At 39.9% G+C, this 22,216-nt stretch overlaps 2 protein-coding genes across 2 annotated transcripts in view; one reads left to right on the top strand and one right to left on the bottom strand.

Annotated features, from left to right (window-relative positions):
- Positions 1-22,216, bottom strand: part of stan (Protocadherin-like wing polarity protein stan) — a 501,606-nt gene that overhangs the window by 383,605 nt on the left and 95,785 nt on the right. The gene's annotated exons all lie outside the window — the stretch shown is intronic.
- The window catches only part of LOC145979783 (dual specificity protein phosphatase Mpk3-like), a 91,703-nt gene that overhangs the window by 8,331 nt on the left and 61,156 nt on the right, over positions 1-22,216 (top strand). Inside the window, exon 2 of the mRNA XM_083112763.1 lies at positions 20,026-20,306. Coding sequence (XP_082968889.1) covers positions 20,026-20,306 — 281 coding nt within the window. The remainder of the gene's footprint in view (positions 1-20,025; positions 20,307-22,216) is intronic.

Genomic DNA, 22,216 nt, shown 5'->3' with positions numbered 1-22,216 from the left:
TCTTTTTTTTTGTTCTATGCCCAGTCTTCCGAACAGGAGAATCTAGCGTTGGCGAATTTCGCGGAAATCTCGTTCAGGCAAAGCTACCTACGCGCGTTCTTGGTTCATTTCCCCACCCTCCTCTCTTGTGTACAATGTTGCCAAGCTGGAGTTTTAAATCACACCTTCCATATGTTCTTTGGAGCTTCGTAATTTCACCATTGCGCCGCGATACATTAGGATACTACTTCTTTTTTCTTGACTCACCCCGCATTTAAACGAGTTCTAGCCAACGGTGCGGAACACGGATTTTGTTACATTTATTCTTGTTTCAAACAGTAATCTGTGTGTTTATTCACTTTTATATTCCCCATTGTCACTTATTCAAATTTGTTGACTTTCTTTTAAGATATAGTAAGGTTTTGGATTCGTTTTGGATTTGTTTCGGATTCGATTGTTCTGGGGGTTATGAGCATTAGGATACGTAGTGCGAGATGATATAACATTTTGAGGTGGTTGGCAACAGAACAGGTGAGTCAATAACTGATAGTGAACTGACATTTGTTGACGAGTCATAGCGTCATTTTGGAGGAAATTCCGTCCAATTTAATTGGCTAATCTATTACCTAACCCCAAAGGGAAGAATAATGCGGTAAAGGAAGATGACTAAGAAACGTCTAAAATACAAGGCATTGGAAAAAGAAAATATACACAGTGTGTGTAAATTAAATGATAAAGTTTTTAAAATGTGAGTTCATGTGCTGTTGAAAGTAAAACAATGTTTAGCGAGTAGCAGGAAATCCTGTTTTATTCATTTTTGGAATTACGTCACCTCCGATCATCAGTCAGTGAATCACATCTCCGTGCAAAATAACTAAACAACCATTGATATTCCTGCTGGAATATGGTTGCATTACGCACTTCAACTTCACCGCAGGAAATTAAAAGCCAAATTTTAGGGAAAGGGGTGAGGGGGATGTTATGGAAAATATTAACATTTTGGACAACATTTAAAGATTTCTCTCATATCAAAGTTCTTTGAAGTTTTTCCGGTCTTTCACGAATATTTCGCAGATCAGTAACTTTCGTAAATCTTATATTTTGTGTGAATTGGTGTTTAGTTATCCTATCCCGAAATGATATCGTCATTGAGATTTTTCTAACATGAAGAGGAATACTGGACACTCATGTTGTGGCAACACTGGCTCGACGCGCAGTCAATTAATATGAAATTCGGTACGAAGCCTTTTTGCAGCAGAAGGGATATAAATCAAGTTATCGGCGTGATTTCGAGAATTCTGGTTGCCTTTTGGAGATTTGAACACGGGCTGCGTGTGGCAGAGCAAAACCTTGACTTCGAACTTAGACCGGAAGTGCTCGGGAGGGTATGAAAACAGCAATCGCAGCGTAGTTCCTGTTGCTTCTGCAACGCGCTGTTTCACCTCCTAAACACATCCTCTTCCTCCCCCGATTACGCTGCAGACCATGAAACTACCTGGGTTTACTACAGACGTGGAGAATATTTATTTTTATTACTATTCTGCTTCAACTACCGTCTTTTTTCCCACAATTCCACCGGATTAAAAAAAAAGCAAGACACGAAGATAAGACCATCCTTTGTTCTCTCGCTATCTGTTTAAGAATTAAGAGTAGAGCCGCCTTTCTGGCATTATTATTACAGGAATAAACTTGCAGTCAAGCAGCTGATTAGGCCTACCGCTGCCCCCCCCCCCCCCGGTTGGGCAACAAGCGGCAACCTTAGAATCCGTCCTCCCTGAAGCGGCCAGCGGGGAAACAGGATTTTGTCAAAATAACCGTTCTGCGCTGTGAAAGGGAGCAGAGAGTTAGCTTTACCAGTATAGTGACAAACAAATCACACCATCATTCTAATCACTGTGCTTTATAAATCACAGTCACGAGTGTGATTGAATCGTACGGCACACCTAACAACCAATCTCATCCCGTGGGATGATAAATATATTACTATTGTTAGTATTTAGTTAATTTTATCCGCTTGTGTGTTAGGAACAATTTTTCTATCATGTCATTTTCACTATATACACTAGGATTGTACCATAATTGTGTTATACCCATTTCTGTCACTTTTGTAATGAACACGAAATATCTGTGACGGAACAGAATATCATGCCTCCATGTCATCTGACAAATGTCTACACATTTTCGAAATAATAATAATAAATATTCTTTATTAAGTGGACTAGATTCAGCCTAGGAATGTTCTGCCACCTAATCCTTGTCAAAATCAGTTTGAACGTTTAATGGATAAACTTGTTCTAAATAAAGTTTAATGAAAAACTTACTGGTCCGAAAATGTTTCTTCTTCTTTTTTCACATGTAGTGAGTTTATATAGGGTTTTCCAGTAAGAACGATATGATTTTACAATGAAATAATAATAAAAAAAAAACCTTTCAGATACAACCAAACTTTCTAGATTATTTTGAAGCATAGTTTATTACATTATGTTTTGAATAACACGTCATTTAAGCGTTCGATGTTCAATGTTAATGCATCCAGGGTTCGTGGTCTGAAGCCCCTCTGGCAATCCCCAATGCATTACAGAAAACAATGAAATTGCGAGCGAAGCGAGCAAGAAAATTTTTCGATCCAAATTTATATAATTGAAAACAGTATTGATTTAATAGCGCGCAAAAAATTCATGAGATGCCATGGCATTCTCGTTTACAATTTTTCTCATTCAGATCGTTCGGCGTAGAGGGACAACTCTCGCAGCCCCCTAGCTACTACTGCTCTGAACTTTGATTGATTGATTTGGTGTTTTAAGTCCACATTATGCACAGTAAAGCTAATCGGGACTGGACCATCGGGGAGGCTGCCGCTCTGAACTTGGCAAGACTGTAAGAAAAGCAGATATTGAGAGAGAAGCGAGTAAGAAAATTTTACGAAATGAATTTTTATTGTATAAAATTTGAAGTCGAGGGGGCAATCCCCCCCCCCCGCAGGTGCTCCTGGCCGTCTGGAAGAAATAATGCACGAAAGGCGTGAAAACTAATTCCATCTTCAGTATTCTTTTGACTTGCTACTCTTAGATTCTGCTACTCTTGCATTCCTTTACTTCAATGTTTGCCCCCCCCCCCCCATAGAATTGATTTCTGTCCAAGGTTGGGAAAAGGCAATGCTCCCCTGCCCTCTTGTGGTTGTGCCACTGAACCTCGTAGTTGCTTCGAACTTTCATCAGCTTGAAAATACTTCATTTTCTTTAAGAATATAATATCGTTTAATAACAGCAATAAGATTCCTCTACACTAAATTTTTTAGTGAAAATATAATAATATAGGGACATGGAACGTCTGGAAGGGTGGGGAGATGGCCACATCTCCCCCTTCGAAAACGAATGTCAACCTAAAAGTATAAATTTTACACGTAAAATTTGATTGCAGTCATAGTAATTTACAGTAATTATTATGCGATAATTTCAAATTCAAGTGGTGTTTTTTGATGGGGCAATACTATTATCGGGGTAAAATGCCCCATGGAAAAATACCTTGTTTGTCCCTTCGTGGAAAAAAATATGCGAACGTCCGTGATTAGGGGGCCAACTGCCCCCCTTGCCACCCCCCGTGCGCACGCCTATGATTTCAATGTCCTTTTTATGCCAATCAAAGAGAGATCTTATTGAAGAATCTAATAAAAAAATGAATACCTCTCCCAACTTCTTTATCCTCCTTAATATTAGCACCAGGTGTAACAATTGTATTTATAATTTTTAGATTTTTCATGATATTAATAAAGACATAAAAACTATATGTATTCAAAATTTGTAATTTGATGTAACAATATCACGTGGGACTTAATTCTGTGGGACACTTGGTGTAGAGCTGGTATAACAGCTAAATCAAATATACAATGAATGAATGAATATATTCGTGTTCAGTAAAGTTACATAATTGGACGGGCAAAAGTTACAGTGCTGTAAGTCACTTTTTTAAAAATGACTTTGGCACAGAAACGAGATCTGTATAAGTCAATCTGCTAATACAAAACGTGAAGTAAATCAGAGATTCATTCAACTGTCAACAGATGACAGTTTAAGGTCTAGTGATAAAGGAAAGAGCTATTGTGTTGATCAGCAAAATGCTGTGAGTCAGACTTATTTTTCTTTTTATGAAAGTGACTTACACCACTGTAACTTTGACCTGTCCAATTGTGCTACGCAAAACGTTAATATATCCCCTCCTTTGTGATGGTTTCGGTTATAAGGCACGCTCTAATCGTAAGTAAAGGCATTGAGATTTATATCTCGACCACTTCTCACGTTTCGCTGTGTTTATGAACGAAAACAGAACCTCGGGTCCTTGCTGTACGATGGCATTCTTATCTGCAACGAAGAAGGCAATAATCGTATAATCCAGTCATAATGACTGGCATTTCTTTGAATGAGAAAATGAAATGGTCGCGAACAATGCGTTCCACAACTCGTATACAGCGTACGACAAATTGTCCACTACCGTTTTCATTCCATTTTCTTTTTATATCCCGCGTGTTTCTAAGGGAAGGAATTGAACTAGCACCTTTTCGAGTTAGTCCATTTTATACGCAGATAGGCTACTCGGGCCTAAATGTAAAGTTTTAAAGTAGAATCCGAACCAGTGTGAAGCCTCCATCGGATACCGAACCCGGGACCCGCTTGATTACAAGTCGAGGACGTTACCACTACGCCATCGGAGAGGTTCTTTGAATTGATGCTCTGGCACAGTTAGCCACAGCCTAGCAACTTGGAAATACATGCTAACAGCACCAAACCTGACCTGCCTAACCCATCTACGTATGCATACAACCTGCCTAACCTATTTTACATGCCTATTTATTTTATTATGTGCCTACGTGGATCGGTTAGGCAGGTCAGGTTTGGTGCTGTTAGCATGTATTTCCAAGTTGCTAGGCTGTGGCTAGACGTTGTCGTCTACTTCGTTGGCAGTTTGATTTTGATTTAGTTTATTTTACTTCGCGTTTTGTGGCTCTTGGCTAATTTGCGAAGATGAGGATGAGTGATGAAATGATGAAATTGATGAATGGACATTCACAAACAACCAAGCCCGACCAGGATTCGAACCCGGGACCCTTGGCGTCGCAGCGCGATGTGCTAACCACTCGGCCACAGGGTCGGGCTTCGTTGACAGTGTACGCCCAACGGCAAAAGTATTCCACCGTGTGTTTGTTTTCCATAATGTGAGGATCACGAATTGAAATAAAAACGTCCATAAGCAGAGCACAACTCCTGCTTCGCATCAGCAGAAGTAATTTCCTTTAAACGACACAATATATAGAATAAAAGGACATGATAATAGCGATGGACAATTTGCCTACTATTATCTTTGCTTTTCGCTGTACAAGACAAAGTAAATTAACTTGATGATGGAGAATTTGCATGCTATTTCATTTGCTGCCAGCTGTAAGATTCTAAGTTAATGAGTCAAAGAATAAATAGATGTCCACCTAAAAAGAAATTATAAGCAGCTGTAATGCTTCATATTTTTTTAAAATATCATAGCAGTTTTTCGAAACGAGGGGAAAATTCGAAAACGTCTTCGCTAGCGTTCGCCATAGATCGAGCCAAGCATTAAAACACAGGTTCACGTGTTGGGATCAGTGTTGCCACAATGCGAGATCAGAATTTCCCTTTTCCAGGTACAAAAGTTCCCCTTTTCATCCAAATTTTCCCTTCGTATTAGAAAAGTTTAATCTGCGGTCACAAGACTTCAGCATTACTATTTTTTTACTAACCAGTAGAAATCATCAACATACAGAGATATTAGGATCAATTGAAATTGACAAATATTTATATCAAATTGTACACTTTGCGAAAAATATACAAAATATGGTAATTTTATGAGATCAGTTAAGCTCGTTATGTTTGTACTGGTTGTGTTATACAAATAATTTTTAAAAAAATACTTGTAAATAATAGGAAAGCTTTAATTGTTCCTAATCCAAGTATTTATTATTTTGGTGGGAATAATTTACACGACAAAAGCGTTCAAACAGATTGAATGTATGCGAGTCCAATATCTTCTGATTTTCCTACGATTTTGATATTTTTTATAAAATTTCCCTTTTCATGTAAAATTGTATCCAAATTTCCCTGCAGTGACGGAAATTTAGTTTCATATGGCAACACTGTTTCGGAATCGTTTTTGTGGCGAATGTGGGAAGAAGTGTGGGAGGATTGTTGATCCTTCTCGGGGGTTCCCCCGTGAAAAGGTTTCAGTTTCATTCTTCCCGGAATTCCCGCATAACCCCCGGAGTTCGCCTCTGCTAATCTCTGTGCCGCGAGCGCGAATCGAAGGGATATCCCGTTGTTTTTCGAGGAAACCCATGGACGGATCGGTTGCCTGGCGACCCCTAGACTCCCGAAGACAAACCGTCGCCATGGTTACTGATCGAACGCGAGGGGGCAGGGGCGAGGGACGCCCACACGTGCGCCCGAGGGGGGTGGAGGGGCGCGGGCACGAGGGAAGGCGGCTGATGTGACCTGGCGGGGTTTGGAAGATGTTGCCCCCCCCTCAACCCCCAAAGCAGGACGAGCAATGTCGGTTTTGTTTTTCTCCTTGGGGGAGGGTTTCCTTGGTCCAAAGGGGTGGTGTTGAAATTATTGAAACCCAAACAAGAAATAATAAAATAAACGGTTTTGAAAGACGTAACCCAAGTAAAAAACGGGTTTGATGAACGCAACCAAAGAGAAAAAACTGTTTTGATAAACGTTACCGAATGAATTGACTGTGATAATCTACACGCGAGAAAAGTTTTGAAAACTGTTTTGATGGCGTCCATCGAAACTGCTCCTCAATCGCTTTGGTAAATAATTATACAATACACACACGAGAGAAGAATTGGAGCAGTATGGTAAATATTTGCTGCTGTTTGTATTTTAAATTTTTGTCTAATCGCGAAGAAGAGAATGTTTGATGATTGGATGAAATCGAATGAGAGAACGCTTACAAAGAAAAGAACACCTATATCAAAGAATCAAGTTGTTATGAGACCCGATGGAGGCACATGGCACAGTGGTTCGGATCCCACATTAAACTGTAGGTCTAGTCTCAATTAACCTTTATGTGCATAAAGTGAACTTGAAACATTAACAATTCGTGATACTGCAACGTGTAAAATATCCATGCAATGATTAAGGTCGGAGATATTTATATGTAACAAATTGTTTATTTTACTTCGCTTTTCTGTCAATTTTGGCTTGTCGCGATGATGTGATGAAATTGATGACGGGATAAAGATTTTTTTGCCGAAAATGCAGTGTTGCCAGCACCACATTAAATAAAATTCGAATTGCTTTTCTGACTAGAAGATACAAGAGATCTTCGCCCAAAGAGCACCTCTGCTGCCCGCCACTATTTCTCTGTGTGTTCCACGTGCGGGTTCCGTCCTGTGAAGAGCCTCATCCTGCCAGCGAGCGCTTCCTCTTTCCCTACGCCAACCCTATGTCACGTGAACAGCGGGAGAGAGAAAATGATTCCTCTCCTTCCATTTCACCATCGGCTCATTTTTAGAGCAAAATCCATCAGAAAGACGCTCTCCACGAGTGCTTGTGTAGAACTTTAGCTGCATGTCCTTCTCGGTTTTCCTTCTTTGCACCAGACAAGCGTTCAAAGTAGTTACATAAAAAAATATCATATTGATTTTTTCCCCTTAGTTTGCGTTATTTTATCCCACTTTGGCTAACGCAACAATGATGCATGTTAAAGTTAAAGTATATGCACCCCTGTGCATGTGCACACATGACGTGAAGGCATATGAAGTGATGTGGAGGTAGAGCTGATCTCGATCACGCCCGGCGGCATTTACCTCCCAGCGTTGCCCCCAGGTACCCATACGAGGCTGGGTGGGTCACAGAGCCGCGCAGAAACAGAAAAATGACTGGAGGTAAATTAAATTGACGTATGGACACTTACAAGCATTTTCAGGCCGAGTCTTGAACCCAGAACCTTCGATGGAGTTTGTTAGTCTATCAGTATCACCGAGGAAACTATAAAGTGATCCCAGTTTAGGGCTTATGGAGACAGTATTGCCTCCTGGTGCTCAACAAGAAGACAGTTCCACCGTGCGTTGAACTCCTGCTGTAGCACACACCGCAACAAAAGTTAACGAGCCAACTTTACTGTTTATTTCTGGAGCGAAAATTCCACGACAAATCAATGGTATTAAGAAACACTTATTTTAAAAGCAATTATGCTCGGACCATGCTATCTCCCGGCCCCCATTCACAGTACAGAACGGTTATTTTGACATAATCCTGTTTTTCTGCTGGCCGCTTTGGAGAGGAGGGATTATAATGTTGCCGCTTCTTGCCCAAACAGGTCAACGGGCTGTTAGACCGAAAGTTCCTTCGTAAGTAAACGCGGCAACAGAGTGTCACTGCCATAAGGGCGTTCCCTGTGCCGGCTGTTATCGTGGGAACCAGTTAAATAACCTTCTCATTGCCTCGTCACAGCTTCAAGAACCACTCACAACAAGAAAGGACACACAGATGCAATCAACCACCGGACGCTGAGGAAAGGAAACGCTATTTAATTGACGAACTTTGCAAGGACATTTGTCATCCCCTTCCCTCCTCTCAACACGTATTTGCAGCAAGTGGCAAGAGCCTGTTACTTTCAAAAGCCCCCCCTCCAAATTGTAGCAGACCCTAGGGATGGCCAAATCCGGATATCGAATATTCGGATATCTGGATATACCTACGGATTATCTAGATATCCGAATTATTCGGATTAGAGAGAGAGAGAGAGAGAGAGGAGAAGGGTGTAGAAAGAAGGAACGAAAGAAGGAAAAATAAGAAGCAAAAAAAACTCTCTTTTTCTTTCTTTCAGTGAAGAGATAAAAAGAAATTTCTTCCTTCTTCTTTCTCTCTTTCTCTGACAAAGAGAAAGAGGGAAAAGAAAGGAGTCGTGAAAAAGAAAGAAAGAACTAAAAAGAAGAAGAAGAAAGCGGCCAGGGAGAGGGAGGGGGATGATATCTCTCTCTCTCTCTCTCTCGCTTTCCCTCTTCTCATGGGTTTCTTCTCCCTTTTCTTCTTCTTCTTTCTTCCCCTTCCTTCCTGTGATCAGGGGGTGCGTACCCCCCTCTCTCTTTCTCCTCTCTTTACCTCCCTCCACAGAAAGACAGAGAAAGGAAAAGAGAAAGAGGCGAGAGAGAGTGAGATAAGCTTTCTTTCCTCTTTCTTTCATTCTTTGTTTTTCTCTCTGATTTTCTTCCAGGTTCGATACCCGGTGGAGGCACTTTATTTCTTCTCTTTTCTTTCTTTCTCTCAATTTTTTTTATTCTCTCTCTCTCTCTGCCTAAATGTCCGGATATCCGAATGTGTGCATTATTCGGACAGCTTAATAGTTTATCCATTTTAAGCTCTATATACATACATACATATTCTTTTATTTGTCATTTTCGTATTTCAGTGTTAACTATTTTTTACAAATCCTTCATCAAATCGGATATCCGTACTATCCGGGTATTGGGATTATCCGTTTTATACGAAACGGATATCGGGTAAGTTGAAATCTGATATCCCAAGATACAAGAAATGAATATGATTTTGTAAGATGATCTAGATTGTATAAGAAAGGGTAGAAAATGAGTGGTGCATATTCACTTCTCTCTTCATATATTAACGACTTTCTTTTCTGACAATAGTCTTATTTGGGGAGGGAGTGATATCAAAAGTAAAAGACCCCACTCGCATAGGCAGACATTGATTGATTGAGTTGGTGTTTTAAGTCCACTTTATGCACAGTAAGGCAAATTGAGACTGGACCTACACTTTAATGTGGGATTCGAACCGCTATGTGCCTCCACCGGGTATCGAACCCGTGACACCTTGATTACAATGCGACGACGCTACCTCTTCGCCATCGGGGAGGCCCCGCGTAGGCAGAAAGTACCTTTTCTGTATTGGTCAATGTCTTTCTTCGATTCCTCCTCTTTAAATTGTGAATTTAGATGCGACGTTGGAAAAAAATAGGTATTTGTATGGCTTTTTTCTTCGTTTGTTTTTTACCCGCAGTGGCTGATAAGAGCTTTGTGTCGCTATTTTGTAATCCCCCTCCCCCCTTCTACAGTTATAAAGGCAAAGTTTTGTTGCTAAGTCCACTTTTGTGCTCAGATAAGTTAATCGGAAGTGGACTTCCGTAGGGACCGAAAGCAACTCCACCAGGATTCGAACCCGAGACGTTTTAACATAAGAGAAAATTGCGATTCCGGTGACAACCGGGCAATAAAATGTAATGAAATAAATTAATCAAAACTATGGCTGAGCCGATACCAGTTTCAACCGATACCGATGCTTCAAAATTTTAAAAATTAAAAGTTGTTCAAAATATTAATTAATATTTTTGATTGTGTATTATACAAAATATTAAAAATTAAAAGTTGTTGAAAATATAAATTAATATTTTTGATTGAGTATTATACAAAATTTTAAAAATTAATAGTTGTTCAAAATATTAATTAATATTTTTGATTGAGTATTCTACAAAATTTTAAAAATTAATAGTTCAAAATATTAATTAATATTTTTGATTGTGTATTATACAAAATATTAAAAAGTAAAAGTTGTTCAAAATATTAATTAATATTTGTGATTGAGTATTTTACAAAATTTTAAAAGTTCAAAATATTAATTAATATTTTTGATTATTATACAAAATTTTAAAAATTAAAAGTTGTTCAAAATATTAATTAATATTTTTGATTATTATACAAAATTTTAAAAATTAAAAGTTCAAAATATTAATTAATATTTTTGATTATTATACAAAATTTTAAAAATTAAAAGTTCAAAATATTAATTAATATTTTTGATTGAGTATTATACAAAATTTTAAAAATTAAAAGTTGTTCAAAATATTAATTCATATTTTTGATTATTATACAAAATTTTAAAAATTAAAAGTTGTTCAAAATATTAATTAATATTTTTGATTGAGTATTATAAAAAAATTTAAAAATTAAAAGTTGGTCAAAATATTAATTAATATTTTTGAGTATTATACAAAATTTTAAAAATTAAAAGTTGTTCAAAATATTAATTAATGTTTTTGATTGAGTATTATACTCCAATTACAAGAATAAAGTTTTTAAAATACCTGTTACGTAATCACAAAATATAGTTTTTACAGCATTGGTGGAAAATCGATTAGACACCTTGAATTTTGCAAACCCGAAGAACGATCAAAATATCGGGAAAGTATCGGTTGGTATCGGTAAATAACTTTGTGTTTCCGATACATCGGCATCGCCTGAGCCCTAATTAAAACTGTGAATATTTTTATTAATTCATTACATTAATAAAAACGTAATGAACTTTGTATAGGAAAAAGGTCATTCCACTTCCTCGAGATCGTCAATTCGACACTCTTTGAAATCTGACTTGATGCACCACTTTACCTGATGAGACTTGTCTAAAAGCCATTTCCAAGAGACTCTCGCACTTTGCTAAATTGAACGTCACGTCTTTTGACGTGTTCCGAAGGTCACCCGAGGTAATAACGCATGCTGCTGAGCGTGCATGAATCATAGTTTTCATAACCTGAGCTATTCGGTGGAGGTTATCGATTGCGACTTCCGTTACCCCCCCTCCTCCCGATTCCATTCGATCTCACATGTCATCTTATGTGACGTGTGTCAGTTACGAAAGGACGCGACTCGTGGAAAACCTGAGGCCCTTTCGTTCTATCTACATTATGGAAACATCACTTGGCTCCTGCATATCACTCTATCTACACACACCAGGGTGCGAAATTGGGGGGGGGGGGGAGCGGAGACACACACACACACGCACTATATATATACACATCTCTTTCTCCTCACACCGATGATGCTACGAAGTTAGCGAAAATTTTGAATTTTTCTACTGTCCGGTGAGTGTTTCCTTTTACCTTCTTTGATTTTTACTTAGCCCTTTTGGCCCTCCTTGCTTTTATCCATATATATATATATATATACATATACATACACAGAGTGTCCCAGAAATAGGTGGCATAACTTCAGGAGCGTGTTCCTTAACAATGAAAAAGTTTATATGAACATAGGTCCGTTTGGTTTCCGAGTTATAGGCTGTCATAACATGTGCTCACTGGAATTTGTCTATCTTCCGGGCCTCTACAGCATTGCCATCTGCCAAACCATGCATGAAGTGCATATCTGCTCGTTCCCGATTGGTGTACATGGTCTCAACAAGGCCCACTCAGCATGCACCACTAATCAAATAATTGGTTGTGTTACAGGAAACCACCTGTGGAGAATAGACAAATTCCAGTGAGCATATGTTATGACAGCCTATAACTTGGAAACCAAACATTTCCGGACCTATGTTCATATAAACTTTTTTTCATTGTTTACATGTAAGGAACACACTCCATACTCCTAAGTTATACCACCTATTTCTGGGACACACACACACATACACGTCATTAAATATGTGTCAATTATTAAATAATCAAATTATTGTATAAAACATACAATATATTATATCGACTGTCCATTTAAAATTCAATTTCAAATTTAAGATTATAATATAGGCTACTACCAATGCAATGCAATGCTTTGCGTGACTAAGGGGCAAACGTTAAGATACCTTAAGAAGATAATTGTTTCCTGTTTAAAATTCACATCTAAATTCTATTACGTGTTTTATTAATATATTTATATACAGTACTTTGCGGTAGCTGACGAAAGGCGATGAAAAATGGAGAAGAAATAACAAGTCAGACAGACTAGTATCTGTGTTCTGGGGATTGCTGAGTTCAGTGTTCTTAGTGATGAGGCTCTTTGTTGTCCGTTCCTTGTGTATGTTTTGGATCTTATTCCAGTAAAGTATATTCGACTCCAAAACAAATTGTTTATGTTTGTTGTTACAACCAAAACTCCCCTCCCCCCGGAAAAGTTTGGTGGGGGGAATTCCCCCCTATCCCCCCAGGATTTCGCACCCTGACACACACTCACACACACACACACAGTGGCGTGCGGTGACATTTTCCGTTGGGGAAGCAGATCCCGAAAAATTAAAAGAACCAAGAATTCATTGCTTCTACATGGTACGTTATACTGAAAAAATGAGCACTCTACCTGGTACTGTTCCCATAACGTCTCTAAGGGAAAGATGAATGTCCTGGAGCAGTTGTTCATTTACTCGAATTTCAGTTGACCATTTGTCAAACGTATTTAATGCAACAGACGATCGCGTATGATTGAAACAATTTTCAGTATTTTCACACATTGCAATATTCACAAATCCACTTTTGCACCACGTAGTTTTGTCCGTAGTAAATAGTAACTAAACAACACTAAAGCTTTTGAAGCAAACAAATATAAATTCAATCGTCTGAACCGTAACTTTTCACCTCGCAAAGCGCTTGAAAGAGTGTGACCACGGCCAGCGATTTTTACCAACTCTATTTGGCGGATGTGTCCATGGACATGTCAGCTGTTTTAATAGACCGAACGCTCGGAAACGTTTATCTTCACATAGAATATGTCATCCGTATGTCAGCAGTCATATTTGTGTGTTGTTTCTCCTCTGTTTTGAAACTTTATAGTTTATTTTATTTATGATTTTTAACTAGCTTGGTGGATATGCTACATCGCTGACAGTATACAGTACACTTGGACACTTAATCGTGCAGTTCGCAACACTGAGGACATCAGCAGCAGAGTGAACCGATGGCACTCTCGGCTTTCTTTCAGCCCTTATGGGTTGGAAAACAATCTTTGTCTCCACACAACGTCCCCTTCCATTGGATCCTTCAAGGTCGCCGGGATATTTTTCGGGCTCCTGGTGGCATTGCCAGGGTGATACTACGCAGATGTTTTGTCAACACGCCGCGAGGGGGTATTGATGGCCCATATCGGAAAAGGACTATCCTTGGAGGCTTGCAGGTTGAAATTCTGTTGAGGCAACCCGGAAGAAATAATGAGAAACCAAAAGTTAAAGTATTAATTTGTAACAGTTATGCTGTGCGCCACCACTGCTGGGCATGCTGTACCGGAGTGCACGCTCATGCACACACACACAGATAGACACAGACAGAGTTTATATTAGGAAGTTCTTCGATAGAAATACAAGTCCAATGAAGTTGTAGTACACTAGGTTTTTCCACTGGACATGCGAATTTCACAAATGATCCTACACAAGACTTAAAGAGTCATTTCTGTTGCAAACCGTCTCAGGAAAGGTTCAACATTAGTTTCTTGTGCGCGGCTGCATACCGGGGAAACATTCGACTCGAGTCACGTTGGGACGTTTTGCGACAAAACAAGGTCCGTGGAATTTGGTCTCGCGTGGAGCGGATTGCGACAAAACGATCTGCGCATGCGCGAGTTCACTTCAGCTACAGGCTTCCAATTACAGACCGGGAACGGGAGCAAGAAAAAAATCCTATTTACATAGTCGTTGTAGCCACCGCTACATCTCAGTGCAAGGACAGTAACAGTATTATAGAGATTCAATTCAAAACACATAAATTGATACGTTAATTCTACATACACATTGATTCTGATGCATCGTTACCCGCTTCCCAAATTATAGAAGACAAACCTAGACCTATTGCGTACATGGACGAAATCTGCAATCAGATTTTAGCTAACAAACAAATGACTCGTCGTAACGTCGTGTCGTGTCGAATCCGATGTGCGGCTGGCCTTAGTAAACCACTATCTTGGACATAATTGCATAAAACGTGTCAATATTATAATGCGATTATTCCTCGGAAAGTCAACAGCCCCCCCACGAACAAATATCACTTATTCAGATCGACAGTTCCAAGGTTCGTATGCATACGGGTTGGGTCAATCAGGGGCAGTGAACGGTTTTTTGGTTCGCTAGTTGACGTCACTTTGGATTTAAGTGGGGAATTTAAACGTTGAAGGACTGCATGCTCATGATTTCACATTAGAATGAGTCTTATACAGAAACGTCGTGGAAGAAAGTGTTAAAATCGTGACAGCTGCGGCGTGCGATGTTGTAATCGGTAGCAGAAATCTCGGCAGTTCAAACAAACGCAGCGAGACGTATTCCACAAGCAAAAGAAAGTTCTGATGAATTTGTACACGGGTGAGAGCGAAAAGTTAGTAGTCTTTGTTAGTAAGGTGACCGTGGGTTTGTGCTGGGACCGATTCCCTTGTTATCTGGTCATTTACATCTTCCTTAACTGTCTTCCCCACAAGTGCCATGCATGGAGGGGAAATTTTCTCCTGCGTAAGGTTATTTTTCCTCTTAGTTTGTGATGAGATTGGGAAAGAGGGAAATTTGTGGGATTTTTTAGAAACATGAATTTTCAAATTGTTATGCGTTTTTGCAGACTGATCTTCACTTGTGTGTGTGTGTCTTTTGGCGAGAAAACTTAGAAAAATGACTGCCTTGTTCAGGATTTTAAGAGACTAATTAGTTTTCATTTCGAAAGGAATTTTTGTGAGGGATTTTTTGAGCGAACATTTGCCTGCCCTGAGGGATTTTTTTAAAACCCGAAACTCGTTGCCTGACTATTGTCTTGCGCGAGGAGGAGGGGGCGTTAAACGATGATACGTAGTGCTTCGCGTGCAAGACTGTACGTTTCGCAGAAGTATTTTCTCAAATATGTTTCGACAAGGATCGCCTCCTGTAAAACATTATACATTATGCGTTTGCTTTCCCTATTATGCGCTTTTCCCCGAGCAGGTGGTATCTTTTTCGTGATGAATACGATTTGATTTTATCCACCGGGTTAAATGGCAATCACGTATCATCTATATTATTATAGTCCGGTGCCTTTCAACTTTTAATCTAGACAGTAAGAATAACAAGACGTAACCTTCGGCAAGTGTTCCCAAACGTATCGTGAAAATTTCCAATATTTAGCACTTCAAGAAAATTCGCCATCTTGAAAAACGTCACCCATGTTGGATTTTATGCATCGCCTTAGTTTTTCGACCATATTTCTCATACCACTCAACATAAAGACTTGATCTTTTTTTTAAAACCCTTCCGTACATTACATCCGTATAAAGTTTCTTTGGTTTTATGCTACTTTTGACTCATCGCGGAGATGACGAGGGATGATATGATGAAATTGATGAAGGAGCACTCACAAAGAACGCCCAGGCCAAGGCCGGGATTCGAACCCAATATAAAGGCCTACGTAAACAACTTCGCACGTGGCAAATATCTTGGTTCATATTCCGCACATGATGAGGTCCAAAGTGTAATTATCCCAATATAAAGTTGCGTGAAATATTCCACGTATTGCGCCAATCTTCCATATCTTTTCTTCAACATCAAAATTACTATTAGCCGCGGCAAAATAGTCCTACATAGTTCCAAATTAGGCTGATTGTTTTTGCACTATCCTACGCTACATCGTTGGTTGCTTCTGGCATATACGTTCCACGTATGCGGCGAAGGAAGTGATTGTTTTGGCTAGGAGAAACTGCAGAGCTTGCCAATATAACGGAATAATCTTCAACGGGCTTTGTTTTTGCATATTACGCACTTTTATCAACTTGGACTTTATCCGATATGGCGCGTTTTTACTTTGTTTTCAGAGCGATTAGATAAACGGCCATATTGTTGAGATAGGTCGGAAGGTTTCTCCTCTCCCCCCCCCCCCCCTTGTTATGTATCGTTCTATTTCATTACTTGTAGGTTCCTCTACCTGGCGTTTGTTCAAGGTAAGGTCACTGTTAAGTAGAGGTGTGCGGGACAGAATTTTTTGGGTCGGTACGGAATTTTTTTTAAATCCCGACATTCGGACCGGGGAAAATAATCGCAATTTCCCGACAAAGTCGGGACGGGAAATGTTCGAAATTTCCCGAATCTCTTGAAATCTCGAATTCTACACGTCATTTTCACCATGTGTGATTGTTTTGCATTTTTGGAATTAAAACTAACAATTTACGATAAGTCGTCGAGAATTAACGACTTTTTTAAAATGACCATTCGGTATTTCCCGACTGCTCGGGAAGTCTTTTCCAAAATTTACTCTCATTTCGAATATCCACTATGGTATTGGAAATTCTGAAAAAATATTCTTGTAATTGCTTCTAGAGCATTCACGAAAATCTTCGTGTATAGGTGGGTTTTATGTGACGTCAGGATTCGCCAGCCGCCATGTTTGAGGCCAATTTCGTGTGCAACGAAATATCCATCACCTAGCGTTCGTCTCAGGCCCTAACTTTATTTTATTACTAGAAACTAGGGATATGCCGAAGCCGATTACAGATGTATGAAAATCGGCCGAAATTGACACATCGGCATCGGTATCGGAATCGGCAAAAATCCGATATTTAAACCGGTACAGATTATATTAGAGTTTTACCTTCTAACAAGTTTATATTCTAGTTTTGTAAGATTTATTGAAAATTTGGTTATGATTCGTCATTATTGTAGAGTTTTTGTAATAAAATTATTGCAAACTCATTCAGAGGATCAACCTAACTATAAATCGAAAATAAAACAGTAAATTGCTGAACCAGGATCTGCTGTTGTATTGGAAATTCAAAAAATGAATATTCAAACCTGAAGCAAGTCCTGAGAAAATATTCGCGGATATGTATATACATATGATACGCAATAGAAATGTACATAGCAAATTTATTTTTGTCATGCTGAAAATAACATCCCATTTCTGTTTAATAATCTTATGTATCGGAATCGGTTAAATATCGGTATCGGTTCCAAAAATTATCGGTGAGTACATCGGCATCGGTAACTCTTCAGCTTCGTCACATCCCTACTAGAAACCATTTTGTTATTGAATCACTGCTTCCTTTGCTATTTACATAGGTGTAGTTATATATATATTAATTATAATAATTAGAAGAATTACTATCATTTATAAAAAATAACCAATTATTGCACGAGTGCCACACGCATATTCACTCAACCTAAAAATAATACTTTCTCGTCAACACTTTTTTGTTTTATAGGTAATAGTTATTTAATAATTATAATAATAACAAAAATTGCTGTCATTACCAACCAATTGTACACTGTCACTTGCAGGAGTGTCACGAAGAACAACGTCCAAAGACCCTTATAGGCCCAACAAGTGAATTTGACCTCCTGTATACATTATTTTTATGTTTTTATGAACAAAAGTAATACAGAAACATTGTAATACCCTTAGGAAACAATGTTATTTATTTTCAATTTTTTGGTAAAAATGTTCAAATTTTGAAAAATCGAAAAACAGGAAAAAGCTGGTGGGCCTGAGTAGGCTCCCTGCTCGGGTAGCGGGTTAAACTGTAGGTCCAGTCCTCATTAACAAGGCTTGAGGGCAGTGGCTGCGATTGGGTTCCAAAACCGGGTTTTTTTTGGCAAGGTGCCAAAACTGGGGCAAAGACAGTACTATATTTCCCTTTGTAGATAACGTTTAGCATAGTAGGGGGGGCAAAAGTCACGATATTTTGGCGATATTCATGTATATATCGTGTCGGCGATATATCGTCACGATATTTTGGCGATATATAGCGTGGAGACGATATATCGCCGATATCACGATACGGAAAAAAATATCGTATCGAACCGTATTGAATCGATATAAAATTTCCGATATCGTCCATCCTTAACCGAGACGTACTGTTGAGGTGCATTGTGTTTTACAGATCCTGCACGAACCTCTTTCAATTGAACTCACCTGACGACTTGGAACGTTCTATCGACCCCCCTCCCGTCCCCCTCTTCTTTGTCGAAGCAATCATTGCAAGCCCCGTGCCTGGTACGCTTCAGATGCTGCTGTGAATTGCGGACAGACCACCGAAGCGAGAGTTCCTACCTTTCCCGCGCCGTTTTGCCGTTACAGTGCACTGGCGTCAATGAATGAAGTCATTGATAGTTCTTTTTCTTCTTAACGACCTCGCATTCATAAGAAAGTTATGTACGGGGAAAGGTCTCGCAGCTTGTTACGTTTGCATGCTTGAAAGCAGCGGATTGATTGTAGATTGGTTCGACTTAGAACAGACTCTCCCGTTGAAAGGAACCCGAGGGTGCGATACATTAACCTAATCTCCCCTTCCCGTTGACGTAATTGTATCGTCGTGCCCTTGTAATTAAGGGATCCCGGGTTCGATACTCGATGGAGGCACGTAGTCGTTCGGATCCAATGACGTATTTAGGGAGGTCCGGATTCCCCCCACCGAAAGACTTGCTGTTCGCGCCCGTCATCCAACAAGAAACACTCTTCTTGTTTCGGACGCTGTTTGTAGCATATCCAGGAAGGTTAATGATGCTGTAGGTAGACTAATACACGTAAATAAGACACTCAATTACATTGAACTGATGTATTCGTCGCAAAATATACATTGATAGCAGACAGCCTGCAATACCTCTTCCATCGCGTCGCTTCTCTTCTCACAGACTATTTACTCTCTTTTAACGAGGCACTAGTGTCCAGAGAATAACGTGGCGGCCATCTTGGCTCCAAAAGTACAAGGTACGGAACACTTACCAAGTACTAAAATTAAAACAATTGAAATTGTTTTAGCATTTGTTATGTAAGCGATGGTTGTTTATTCCCGCCTAACTTGGAAGGCAAGGAATTGGGATCATAAGGCTTGGAAGGACAGTTATGCTACTTAATATTGATGTGCATAAAATATTAATCAGGAACTTTATTTTTTGTCAGTTCGATCTAACTCCCTTTTTGTTATTCAATAAATATTCATTTCATTATCTATCCGACATTAACTTCCTTGCCAGGGCAGTTGTTTTTATACCAAATTGGCGACCGTAACTACACGTAAGCTAGATAATGAATTCGTGCTGTTATATCTAGTGTACGCCTTTTTAAATATTCATATAATGATAATGCAATATTAATTAATTTACATTGTATGTAATTATCTAATTATTTTGATTTAAACATTTATATTATATTATTATTTCCGAGACACTTGGTTCGGACTCCCCCCCCCCCGAAATATTCTAGATACGTGCTTGTATATTGTAACGGGTGCAAATGACCTAAGTGCTATTGAACCTAAAATGTACCATTTCAATCATTGTTGTAATTCCTCCTTTTCTTCTGTTGCAGGTGGTTTCACTGGCTTCCGTAGTCTGTACCCCGAATGGTGCGAGAGCGATGCTTCCGACGTGGTTCCTCTGATGGGGCTCCGCAGCTTGAGGATCTCGAGTTCGGGCTCCGGCTCAGCGTCGGCGTCCGCGTCCGGCAGCTCCGACGAGGAGGAGCGCTGCGACTCTTCCTTGGGGCTGGACGAGGACCGGGACTTCCCCGTGGAGATCCTTCCCTTCCTGTTCCTGGGAAATGCCGCCAATTCCGAGGATAGCGAGGCGCTGCAGAGGCATCAGATACAGGTAAGAGGCATGTCGTGTGACTGCTTCTGTATCTACTAGTGTTTGGTTGCTGGTGCGACCAGCCTTCTACCAGGCCATACTCACTCGGCAGTTGGAGTCGTTTACCCGACTACCCAAGCAACTTTCTACTCTCCCATACCCACTGAAGCAGGTTTTCTACAACCGCATGGAACAAGCAAGGCGAATCTACCCGAGTACCCAAGCAGCTTTCGACTCGCCCATACCTACTGAAGCAGGCTTTCCTACTGCTAGAACAACCGCGAAGAACAAGCAAGGCGAATCTACACGAGTACCCAACCAGCTTTCTACTCGCCCATACCCAGCGAAGCAGGTAGCAACCGAATCGAACAAGCAAGGCAAGTCAACCAAAGTACCAAAACAGTTTTATGTTCTTCCGTACCAAAGCAGTTTTCTGTTCTTCCGTACCCATTGAAGCAATTTTTCAAATAGCATAGAAACAAGCAAGGCATGTTTACCTGAGTACCCAAGGAACTTTCTACCTGCCCATACCCTTTGGAGCAGATTTTCTTACTGCTACGGGAAAGAACTAGCAAGGCGAGTGTGCCCGAGTACCCAAGCAACTTTCTACCTGCCCATACCCACTGGAGCAGGTTTCCCTACTGCATGAAAAATCGCATGTTTACCCGAGTACCCGAACAACTTTCTACCTGCCCATACTCACTGAAGCAGGTTTTCCTACTGCAAGAGTAATCGCATGTTTACCTGAGTACCCAAGCAACTTTCTACCTGCCCATACCCACGGGAGCAGGTTTTCTTACTGCAACCGCAAAGAACAAGCAAGGCGAGTCTAGCAGAGTTCCCAAGTTCCCAACCAATGCATTAATATCCCGTTGTGCTTTGTGTCAAGAAGATGATTGCAACCACTCATGTATAATGCGCCCGTATTATTCCTGATGTATCGCAGCACTCTTATATAAATGACTGAATGACGCATTTCTCTGTGACGTAATAAAGAAGGAAAAAACATTTTCCCGTGGAACTCCATTGTTATCTTTGCAGCAACTAGTTTTTTGCATCGCTTGCTACGAACAGTTTGTTTATTCATGTTTGCTTAGTTATCGCGTTCTATTGTCACGGGACGCGAGCGGGAAAAGCAGAAAAGCTTTATTATGTGCCCGGGGAGGGGTGGGTGGGGCCGGCCCCACAGCTTGATTACATACGCACGGCATTTCACCCCCAGGAAGAAAATATTCGCAATAGCCATGGAAACCTGCTGAGACGTGTGTTACCAATTCTTGGAAGTTCATTGGCCGATCATATCCTTGCTGTGCATGACTTTACAATGGAATTTAACTCTTTTCACAAGGATTCCGCCAAGAGCTCCATCGTTTATTGGATCAACTTTATGCCTGCCTTCATGGCTGAGTGGTTAGCGTAACGTACTATGAAGCCAGAAACCACAAGTTCGAATCCTGTGTCAGTCATGCTGCATATTCCATCATCTTGCCTCGTCATTCCATCGTTGCGATTGACTCAAGAGGTGAAAAGCGACGTAAAATAATCAAACCATGTTAGATAGAGGCAGATCAAATATTCGGGGTAGTCATAATTAAAGTTCTCCTGCTCAGAGTCCTGTTCGAAGCATCGCATTGCTGAATTTCTCACGAAAATTTTCACCACCAAATGGGAACTCAAATCTGGTTCACAGTGAACAACATCCTGCTGCTGAATCATTGGCCACGCTGTCTTGCGCTTTCAGAGGTTCATTCACGTTTAGACACGCATATTGAACACTGCTGTACTGATATAAATTAAAAATAAAGTTTTGCATGCTCGATTGTTAATTCCAGCGCCACATTTCCACCTGGTGGTGAAAGTTTGAACATTTTTTTTAATGAGTATTCGCTTCCCCATGGTCTCTATACCCTCTGTACCAAATTACACCGCAT

Source organism: Lepisma saccharinum, chromosome 26 (assembly GCF_977018435.1).
Source record: "Lepisma saccharinum chromosome 26, izLepSacc3.1, whole genome shotgun sequence".
In the NCBI taxonomy this organism is placed as follows: Eukaryota; Metazoa; Arthropoda; class Insecta; order Zygentoma; family Lepismatidae; genus Lepisma; species Lepisma saccharinum.
The sequence above is the reverse complement of the archived record's forward strand: the minus strand, read 5'-3'. Positions and strand labels throughout refer to the sequence as shown.